The 11379-nt window shown below is 43.8% G+C and overlaps 1 protein-coding gene and 1 pseudogene across 1 annotated transcript; both read right to left on the bottom strand.

Annotated features, from left to right (window-relative positions):
* Positions 1-829: 829 nt before the first annotated feature.
* LOC129628251 (RNA polymerase II subunit A C-terminal domain phosphatase SSU72 like protein 3-like) lies at positions 830-2190 on the bottom strand. Its single transcript, XM_055547666.1, has 2 exons — positions 1450-2190; positions 830-1350 (listed from the first exon to the last, which is right to left on the bottom strand). Exon 1 carries the CDS (start codon positions 2060-2062, stop codon positions 1478-1480), a length of 585 nt encoding a protein of 194 aa, XP_055403641.1. The 5' UTR covers positions 2063-2190; the 3' UTR covers positions 830-1350; positions 1450-1477.
* Positions 2191-6856: 4666 nt separating this feature from the next.
* Positions 6857-10686, bottom strand: LOC129629146 (RNA polymerase II subunit A C-terminal domain phosphatase SSU72 like protein 3-like; annotated as a pseudogene).
* Between the last annotated feature and the right edge of the window lie 693 nt (positions 10687-11379).

Raw genomic sequence — 11379 nt, 5'->3', positions numbered from 1 at the left:
TCTGACACTGTTTCCACTGTTTCCCTATCATTTTCCATGAAGTGATGGGACCAGATGCCATGATCTTCATTTGCTGAATGTTGAGCTTTAAGCCAACTTTTTCACTCTCCTCTTTCACTTTCATCAAGAGGCTTTTGAGTTCCTCTTCATTTTCTTCCATAAGGGTGGTGTCATCTGCATATCTCAGGTTATTGATATTTCTCCCAGCAATCTTCATTCCACCTTGTGCTTCTTCCAGCCCAGCGTTTCTCATGATGTACTCTGCATAGAAGTTAAATAAGCAGGATGACCATATACAGCCTTGATGTATTCCTTTTCCTATTTGGAACCAGTCTGTTGTTCCATGTCCAGTTCTAACTGTTGCTTCCTGACCTGCATATAGATTTCTCAAGAGGCAGGTCAGGTGGTCTGGTATTTCCATCTCTTTCAGAATTTTCCACAGTTTATTGTGATCCACACAAAGGCTTTGGCGTAGTCTGTAAAGCAGAAATAGATGTTTTTTTGGAACTCTCTTGCTTTTTCCATGATCCAGCAGATGTTGGCAATTTGATCTCTGGTTTCTTTGCCTTTTCTAAAACCAGCTGGAACATCTGGAAGTTCACGGTTCACGTATTGCTGAAGCCTGGCTTGGAGAATTTTGAGCATTACTTTACTAGCGTGTGAGAATCCACGTTTAGAGGAGTTCAATACTCAATGAACCTTTTATGCATGAAGAAAATCCACTTGAGGAAAGAGCGATTTACCCTGTGGAATTCATTCAGCTTGAACAGTAAGAAACCAAGGTGCTCCTTTTGTAAGATCCAACCCCTACAAAAAATTAGGAGATCCATTTTCTATAAACTAGAAGCTTTTATTTCATTTAATGAATATTGAATTGAACAGATTATGCTCAAATTTTAGCAATCAATGCCTACTATTATCAAACCTGAGTTTCTAAACTAAAAATAGACTTCTAAAGTCCAAACATTTAATATAATCCTATCTCGCTAAAAAGAAAAATTCATTTATACTAATGCACAATACAAAAATTACAAAAGGAAATTGTATTAAAATGATGAAGTAAAAAGAAATGATGCAATGGAAATGGTGTGGGGTTTGTTTGTTCTTCTTCCCTGAATGTCCTTCAAGGCATCACTGGTCCATTGTAAACCTTGGTCTCTTGATGTGGATAATGGAGTCCTCTAGGTTAACTTCCTCGCAGAGTCCTGTGAGCCCTGAAGTGTTCCTTCCAGGTCAAGAATCCATACCATCGTCCCCCACCATGGAAGGGTTTGGATGCCTCCAGGGCGTTCATGTTACTTTGGCAGAAAAAGATTTCCTTCTCCACTTCCTTCCCAGGCTGGAGTGTACCTGGACAAAGTCATGTAGATGGCTTTTAGCAGAAAGGCCTTGGAAGCCGCTTCTGACAGAAAATACCACCTAGCCCAATGTCCAGACACAAGTGCTTACCAAGAGGAGCTGCAAGCAGACAAGATCCTCAGTAGAAGCAGACCGTGTGCAGAAAGCTCTTGCCAGTTTTCCGCTCGGCTGCCAGGAGCACCTCGACCAGAGAGTCCTCCAGGTTGTCTGCCTGCTGGAGGCGTTCGCAGAGCTCACAGATGATGAAAGACCCAAGAGTGGCGTCCTCCGCATTGTCAGCCATGTCCACGTTGATCACGTGCACAGGCTGAAAGGTCTCCTGCTCTCGGACCAACAGCTCCTCCACCACCCTGTCGTAGACGCTCTCCTCACAGGTGAAGATGATGTCAAAGCGATCTCGGCACTCGTGAAATCTTTCCGGGCGAGGCTTGATTCTCTCGTTTCTTCCCAAGATGTGTAAGATGCCGTTGCTGTTATAGCGTTGTCGGTCTTTGCGCACAAGGTCCTTGCGCATCTCCTCATAGGTGGTGGAGAAATCATAAACCACCGGGAGGTTGCGTGCCCTTCCTGGGAGCCTGACTCGAGACCCAGCTCCGAAGGACCTGACTCGGAATCCTTTCCTCCTGAGGATGCGGTGGGCCTCCATGCTCCTGTTCATGTTGCTCATGCAGACCACAGCCACACTGAGTGGATACGAGGGCATGGTGGCGGCCACTTGGGACTCCAGCCAGACGCCTGGACTTCAGGGGCTGAGGGAACTCTGAAGGCCAGGGGATGACCAACTGGGTCCAGCTCTTCCAAGGAGTGTTAGAGTCAAAAAAGAAAGAAGGCATTTATATGGAGGCACTTGTCCTCAGTGGGAGGGGAAATCTTGATTGATGATTGGCTTAACTCTTGACTGATTGGATTTGAATGATCGGCTGGGAGCAGAGAACCCAGTGTTGGTTTCTGAACAATTCCATTGATGCAATCACCCAACCTCAATGTCACTGTGTGCCCACCCAAACCCCACCCCTTCCTGAGCATTTTTCCTTCTCCTGTTAACTCCATCTGTGCCTGTATTTATGGGGCTATACTTGGTATCAGGCAAAACAACTAGACTACTCACTGGCTTCTCACCAGCCTTCTAAAGAGCTGAAGACATGCATGTGGAAAAGGTCTTTGAGATTCCTGATCCTCCTAATCCAATGATGCAAGAATCACAGTGATTGTTCCCCAGATTTTCATATTAGAATTGATACTCCGGCAGAGCAGTTGTGAACCGTGAACTTCCAGATGTTCAAGCTGGTTTTAGAAAAGGCAGAGGAACCAGGGATCAAATTGTCAAAATCTGCTGGATCATCAAAAAAGCAAGAGCATTCCTGAAAAACATCTATTTCTGCTTTATTGACTATGCCAAAGCCTTTGACTGTGGGGATCACAATAATCGGGCAAATTCTGAAAGAGATGGAAATACCAGACCACCTGACCTGCCTCTTGAGAAACCTATATGCAGGTCAGGAAGGAACAGTTAGAACTGGACATGGAACAACAGACTGGTTCCAAATAGGAAAAGGAGTACATCAAGGCTGTATATGGTCATCCTGCTTATTTAACTTCTATGCAGAGTACATCATGAGAAACGCTGGGCTGGAAGAAGCACAAGGTGGAATGAAGATTGCTGGGAGAAATATCAATAACCTGAGATATGCAGATGACACCACCCTTATGGAAGAAAATGAAGAGGAACTCAAAAGCCTCTTGATGAAAGTGAAAGAGGAGAGTGAAAAAGTTGGCTTAAAGCTCAACATTCAGCAAATGAAGATCATGGCATCTGGTCCCATCACTTCATGGAAAATGATAGGGAAACAGTGGAAACAGTGTCAGACTTTATTTTTGAGGCTCAAATCACTGCAGATGGTGACTGCAGGCATGAAATTAAAAGAAGCTTACTCCTTGGAAGAAAAGTTATGACCAACCTAGATAACATATTCAAAAGCAGAGACATTACTTTGCCAACAAAGGTCCATCTATTCAAGGCTATGGTTTTTCCAGTGGTCATGTATGGATGTGAGAGTTGGACTGTGAAGAAAGCTGAGTGCTGAAGAATTGATGCTTTTGAACTGTGGTGTTGGAGAAGACTCTTGAGAGTCCATTGAACTGCAAAGAGATCTGACGAGTCCATTCTGAAGGAGATCATTCCTGGGTGTTCTTTGGAAGGAATGATGCTAAAGCTGAAACTCCAGTACTTTGGCCACCTCATGAGAAGAGCTGACTTATTGGAAAAGATTCTGATGCTGGGAGGGATTGGGGGCAGGAGGAGAAGGGGACGACAGAGGATGAGATGGCTGCATGGCATCACTGACTCGATGGACGTGAATCTGAGTGAACTTTGGGAGTTGGTGATGGACAGGGAGGCCTGGCGTGCTACAGCCAGGGGTGGCAAAGAGTCGGACATGACTGAGCGACTGAACTGAACTGAACTGAACTGAGAACAGTTGTGCTAAATCCTAGGAAGGCATTCATGGTTCTTCCCATCAGTCAAGAAAAGCATGCACCAATGTCAAAAGCAATCTCTGGAAAATATGACTGGCATTTGATAGGGTTTCACAAGTTGCAAGAACACCACATTTTCTCCTTTTTCTCTTCTTCAATTCATCAGAATTCTGGAGCAAACCGAGCAGATCCTCCTCCCTTATCTTGTCTCCAAAAGCAGCTCAGTCTTCGCGCTCCATACTCAAAATAGAAGACTTTTCATTGAGTTCTCCATTTGCATAGCTGATGAAGCAACCGTACAGATATTAAACTTGAGGTCGGGACATTGACCACTAAGGAGACTTAATGCTGTCATTTCAAAATGGCGAGGGCAAAGATCTCTTCATAGAGCCACAGACTGAGTGTTCAGTCCATTGCAGTGATTCTCTGAGTGCAGAGTCCTATGTCAGTAAACAGCCCAAGTCTACTCAAAGTGTGACCCCCAGAGCATCAACATGAACTGAAGGGGAGATTGTTTAACCTGGGAATTGGACTCCCAGACCACTGAATTGGATCGCAGGGATGTGCACTAAAGATTGAGAGCAAGTAGATTAATAGCAGGGATTTCAGAAACTTGACTGGACCTCGGAAGTCCCTGAGAAGCATTGCCTCTAGATGGGAGGTTGAATATTCTGAAGAGAAAAGCCAGATTAGAGAAAAGGCCAGGCATACCTGAAAAGGTAGTCAGCTCTCAAATATGATGTGAAAATGTTTTTTAACAGTCACTGCCTGAGACCTAACTCATCCTGCCTGGAAAAACAGAGAGAGAGAGAAGAAAGATCTCAGAGTCTGAACTACATTCATGATACTACAAGGAGGAAGTTACTTCATCATGGTCCTTTCTCTTCATAGGATGGCTCTAGGGTCACACAGTGGTGAAAACCTCTGCTTCTGATCTGCTTTGTGTGCTCCTGAATTTCTCTCTGAGACTCAGGGTGGGGAAGTGGGGTTCTTGTTCAGCGTGCCAGCACAGTGGCTGTCAACTCTGAGCTCTTAGTGCTAGAGCAGTGCTCCTGTGTCACTTCATAAGCCTTCCTGATGTCTGCAGTGCTGGTAGAGGAGACCTTACAGGGCAGGGTTCCCTTCATTTTCTGCCAATTCTGAGCCTTATTTAACTGAACACCATCCCTGTTTTTTCACCTTGAGATAACCTTGAATATTTTTCATTTATATGAAGATTGATTTCCTTTAGAGTCAGTTCTCTTTTGAATGATGTCAACATCTTTTTTATGATTACTACCTCTTTTCTTTCTTTTTTATTCAATCCTGTAGGCAAAATCTCTTCTGTTCTCTGTCTTTCTGGACTTACCACTCTGAGGAACCCATATTCTGTCAATTCTGGATGTAAAATCAATAGATATAGGTCAAGTACTTAACAAGCCCTACAAGTGCACACATCACCCATTCAACACCAACAAACATTTGTATTGTCACTTCTTCCCCAGCTGCCTTTTTCTTCACACTTCCCTGTGACAGGAGCTTCCATACTTCCACCCAAATCTCTGCCACTACATCAAAATCCAAAGTAGAATATTCACCAACCTTCAACCACCCACCTTCCAATCTTTTGTTTATTTTTTCAACTCTAATAGCTCTTAGACAAACTATGCTTCAGCATGCATTTCATCCAGTTCCATTCCCCTTATTTTTCCATGGATGCTTACTATGTTAAGAGTCATTACTGTAGTCACTCCTGTGTAACATCTACAGCACTTTGAACCAGTTGCACTGTCTCATATTTGCCTCCTGCATATCCCTATGGACAGGAATTCAAGCAACAGCTTTTTCTGCATATGGATTTTCTGGCAAAATAAGGTCACCTGGACAAATCATTTCTCTTTCTTTCAAGGGGCTCCTAAATCTCCCTACTTCAATGTTGTGGTCCCATCATTGGAAAAGATGATCTCAGCTGACTCCTACTCCCTCTCCATTCCTGACCATGACTGTCCACCCTCAGGTAAGAGACTGATCTTGAATACCACTGACTCAACCAGGAAAGAAAACCGTCATCTCCCTACCACTGCCCCTTTCAGATATAGATGCACCTGCTCACATGTGGGGAAAGACAGAAATTGAGAGTGCTTCTATATCCATCCCTCTCCCTTCTCTTCATCACGTCTTGTCTTTTCAACTCCAACACCTGCCTCTGGTCCCACAGCTTCTCCCCCTATGCAGAGCCACCTCCCTACTCCTTAGTGCACTCCTGTCCTCAGGATGTCCTGTACTCCCTGATCCCTCCAGATCCATGGCACTCCATGCCACCTACACAGATAACAAAGCCCACACTTACTTTCTGATAGTGAGTAAACTAATTCACCATCCCAACTACCTCTCCTTTATTTTCTCCTGTGAGTCACACAGGACTTGGTGGCACAGCTGGTCAGAACCAAGAATGTTTCACTGCCAAATAATGAGGATCCATTTTCAGAGGAGCACAAAACACAAAACAGTGAATGTTTGAAGCGAGAAGTAAATTCTCAAGAGAAAAGGATGCTTTTCTATATGGGATTTATAGGCTTTGAAAAAAGGAAATCAAGATACCCATCCCCTATGACAAATGAGAAGACGCCTTTTCTTAAAGAGTTTTATTTTGATTTATTTCATTTTGTTTTATTTAAATACGCTACATAGTTCAACAGATAGGGCTTGGCTTTTAGTAAAAATGTGACCATGGGCTATGGTTATTTCTTTTTTTGTTTCCTCTTTCTTCTTTTTTTTTATTTTTTAACTTTACAATATTGTATTGATTTTGCCATATATCAACGTGAATCCGCCACAGGTATACACATTTTCCCCATCCTGAACCCTCCTCCCTCCCCATACCATCCCTCTGAGTCATGATTTCTAATTTTTTTTCATAAATAAGCCATTGGATTAAACAAATCATGCTTGGATTTTCCCCTAAAAAAGCCACACATGGTCTACCCTGAGTTTCTAATAAAGTAGGCATTCATCAAAGACAAACACTCTAAAAGCAAAAATATTTCTAATTCAATATAATTTCCATTCAATGTATTCCCATCCCACTTAAGAAAAAACAACCCATCATATTGATACACCATGCCAAAAGGACAAAAGGAAATTAGTATCCATATAGATCAATATATAGACACTGTTCCTTTTTCTCAGAATATCCTTCATTGCATTGCTTGTCCCAGGCTCTGTGATCAGCCTTGATAGTCCATCCAGTAAAGAAAGTTCTCGAGATTAACCTCCTTGCAGAACCCTGTGAGCACTGAGTTCTTCCTTCCAGGTCCAGTTCCACACCATCATTCCCCACATTAGAAGGGTTGGCATGTCTATGGGTGTTTCATGTTCCCCGTGCCATGTGATGCTGTCCCCCACCTCCTTCACTAGGTGGGGTGTACCTGACAACAGATCATACACAGATAGCCTTTAGCAGAAACGGAAGAAGCCTCTCCCAGAAAATACCTAGCAGCTCAAGAGTCCAGGCACGGGTTATTACTGACAAATGAGCTGAATCCAGCCAAGATACTTCCTCAGTAGAAGCAGACCATGTGCAGAAAGCTCCTTTCTGTTTTCTGCTTCGCTGCCTGGAGCAGCTCAGCCAGATGACTTTGCGTGTCATCTGCCTGCTGGAGACCCTGGCAGAGCTCACAGATGATGGAGGCTCCAAGGCTGGCTGCCTCCAGGGTGTCGTCTATGTCCACGTTGATGACTGGCACAGGCTGCCAGGTCTCCTGATCCCTGGCGCACAGGTCGGCCACCACCCGGTTATAGGCCCTCTGCCCACAGGTGAAGATGACGTCAAAGGGAGCTGGGCACTCTTGAAACCTTTCTGGGCCAGGCTTGATTCTCTCATTTCTTTTCAGGATGTGTAAGACTCCATTCCTTTTGTAGCGCTTTTGGTCGTTAGAGGAGAGGTCGCTGTGCATCTTCTTATAGGACGTGGAGAAGTCGTAGAGCAACGGGTTGCTTTCGTGCCCCTCCTGGGAGCCTCACGTGGGATCTGGCTCCAAAAGACCTGACATGGAACCCATTCTTGCTGAGGACGCAATGGGCTTCCATGCTCCTGTTGACATTGCTCATGCAGACCACAGCCACCCTGAGTGGGGAGGAGGGCATGGCTGCAGCCTCTTGGGACTCTAGCTAGACAGGAGGACTTCAGGGTCTGAGGGGGACTCTGAAGGCAGGGAGATGACTGGCTGGGTCCACTTTTGAAATGAGCATTTGAATCAGAGAAGAGAGAAGGCCTTCATGTGGAGGCATGGGCCCAAGGTGGGCAGAGACCTCTTTGGTGACTGGCTTAATTCTTGAGTGATTGGATTTAGATAATGGACCTAGTGGCGTGACCGGAATGACCCGGTGATCCAATCACCCAATTCAACTACCAGGAGATGCCCATCCGGCTTCCTTGCCACCCCGGAGTCCTTTGCCAGGTACAGTTAATCCTGTATGTGCCTGTGTATATGAGGCTAAGTTTGGTAATTCAATTACCTGAACGTCTGTTCTCCACCCTGGTCTGGATCCCTGGTGGGAGTGTTTTGTAGTCTCCACTTCATTCTCTCGGCCACATTTGGAAGAGGCTACTATGCATATAAGACAATGTGTCCAGGCTACTTCCAAGCTTTTCATCATTCTCTCTACTGACCAGAGAACATGCATGTGAAAAGTGTGTTTGAAGTTTTCAAACTTAGAGTAAATTAATTATATGTATAATTGCAAGAGTTGTTTCATATTTATTTCCTACAATTGATAATCTAGAATTGTAATTTTGTTAAATTATAGGGGAAGCACATAATTTTTCCCATAAAGAATAGCATGATTCACCAGTGTACAAAGCAACTGTTTGGAAAACATCCCTCCTGTTAGTGTTGCAGGAGTTTCAAAACATGCACATCCTCCATCTGATTTTCTTGAGTTCATGATGTTCCTTCAGGGACTGGAGCCACCTCCACGGCTTTCCCATGTTGTCAAGTACAGCTCTCTCTGAAGACTCTATAGTGAAATATAGCAATTTTAAATTCCATTTCTTTTGTCAGTTTGGAGAGGTGACCTATCAAGGTTATAGACCTAAAAATTATGAACCGTACACCAAACAGTAAGGAGACACAGTCTTGTCTCTTCAAAATAGTTCAGAAGAAGCATCCATTTAGAAACTCACAGATTTTTTGTCTCTGTGCCTCTGTCAATTGTAGTGATTGTCACACTGAAGGAATCCTACCTCAGTGAACACACTTGATCTTCTCCAAGTATGAGTCCCAAAGCCAGGACATTAACATTGACCCAAAATGTGGGGTAAAGTAAGTTTGGACCCCAGGCCACCAAACTGGAAAATCTGGGAGTGAAGCCCAGATATCTGGGATGTACAAAGCCCTTCAGATGATTGCAATGTACACCAAGGTTTGAGAGCAACTGACTCAAAGCAGGGGTTTCTGAGCCTCGATTGATACTTGAAAGCTGTGAGAATTTGTTCAAAACAGGGCATCAAGAATACAAGGGAAGCAGGACATTCAAAAGAGAAAGATCTTGTCAAAGAAACTCCAGGCATAGAGGGGAGGAGCTAAGATGGCGGAGGAGTAGGATGGGGAGAACACTTTCTCCCCCGCAAATTCATCAAAAGAGCATTTAAACACCCAGTAAATTCCACAAAAAAACTTCTGAATACCGGCAGAGAACATCAGGCACCCAGAAAAGCAACCCAAGTCTTTGAAAGGAGGTAGGAAAAAATATAAAAGACAAAAAAAGAGACAAAAGAGGGAGGGACGGAGTTCCATCCCAGGAAGGGAGTCTTAAAAAGAGAGAAGTTTCCAAACACCAGGAAACCTTCTCACTGCCGAATCTGTGCTGAGCCTTGGAAGCACAGAGGACAACATAACAGGGAGGAAAAATAAATAAACAATTAAAACCCCCAGATTGCGAGCCCTACAGTAACTCCCCCAGCGGAGAAGCAACGCAGACGCCTGCACACACCACTAGCAAGAGGGGGTTGGGCAGGGAGGAGCGGTGCCGGCTGCATCACTTAGAGTAAAGATCTGGCCTGAATACCCTGAGCGCTATCTGAGTGAAATAATTTGGTCAAGCAAACCAGACTGTGGGATATCTACCACGCGAAAAGCCAGCCCTAACCTAAGACACCACCAGGCCCGCACACGGAACAAAGGACTGAACAGAGATAGCCGGCTGCAGACCATCCCCCTCCGGTGACAGGCAGCCAGAACCGGAAGGGGGCAATCGCAGCCCCAGAGAGACATTATCTATAAAACTGTAGGCAGGCTTCTTTGCTAACTAAAACTTCTTGGGGGTCTGGACGGTCAACATCTGCCTGAGAAGGTGCGCCGGTTGTACACCTAGATAAACGAGCGGCGGGGAGGAGATAAGTCACAGCAATCGCGCTCACCAAACACCTCATCACCTGAGCTGCTCGGACCTGGGAAGGGCACAAAACGCAGGCCCAACCGAGTCTGGGCCTCTGAGGACTACCGGAGTGCCTGAACCTGAGCGGCTTGGACGTGGTAGGTACAGGCAGCCCAGGGCCGGCCATGGATGGTTCCTGGCAGAGCAACCTAGAACCTGAGCAGTGTGGACAGGGAGGCTACACGCCCCGTGAGCGGGGGCAGACCCAGTGTGGCTGAGGCACTGCGAGCACACGCCAGTGTTATTTGTTTGCAGCATCCCTCCCTCCCTCCCCACAGTGTGACTGAACAAGTGAGCCTAAAAAAAAAAAGTGTCCTCCATGGTCCCCTTTGTGTCAGGGTGGAAACCAGACAAACAGAAGAGACCAGCAAACAGAAGAAGCTAAAACAGAGGGAACCGCCTTGGAAGCTACAGGCAATAGATTAAAACCCTGTGGTTAGTACCAACTACATAGGAAGGGGCCTATAGATCTTGAGAAATATATGTCAGACCAAGGAACTAGCCCAAAATGAACTGAACCCACAATACTCACATCAAAACCAGAGAAAGTCCTAGATATATTTTTACTATTTTTACGATCATTCTTTCTTTCTTTTTTTTCTTAATTTTAAAAAAAAATTTTAAGTCCTCTATTATTCCTTTAATTTTCACTTTTATAACCTATTACTTTGCAAAAAAAGAAGATCCTTCTTTTTTTAAAACAAACTTCATATATATATTTTTCATAATTTTTTTGACTTTTTTTAAAATTCTTTTCTTTAACATTGTATTTTTGAAATTCCAAACCCTACTCTAGATTTTTAATTTTAGCTTTTTGGTATTTGTTATCAATTTTGTACCTATAGTTTTTTTTATAATTTCTGTAACTTTTTTTTTCTCTCTGTTTCTTTCTCTTCTTATTTTATATAACATTGTATATCTGAAATTCCAAACTCTACTCTAGATTTTTAATTTCTGCTTTTTGGTATTTGTTATCAATTTTGTACTAGTATTTTCTTTATAATTTTTTGCGACTTTTTTTTTTTCTCTCTTTCTTTTTCTTCTTTTTTTAACATTGTATTTTTGAAATTCCAAACTCTACTCTAGATTTTTAACTTTTGCTTTTTGGTATTAGTTATCAATTTTGTA

The sequence above is a fragment of the Bubalus kerabau genome, chromosome 15 (genome assembly GCF_029407905.1).
Source record: "Bubalus kerabau isolate K-KA32 ecotype Philippines breed swamp buffalo chromosome 15, PCC_UOA_SB_1v2, whole genome shotgun sequence".
In the NCBI taxonomy this organism is placed as follows: Eukaryota; Metazoa; Chordata; class Mammalia; order Artiodactyla; family Bovidae; genus Bubalus; species Bubalus kerabau.
The sequence above is the reverse complement of the archived record's forward strand: the minus strand, read 5'-3'. Positions and strand labels throughout refer to the sequence as shown.

Excerpts from the sequence above, each read along its gene's own strand:
- LOC129628251 (XM_055547666.1), bottom strand. The coding sequence starts at position 2,062 with ATGCCCTCGTATCCACTCAGTGTGGCTGTGGTCTGCATGAGCAACATG.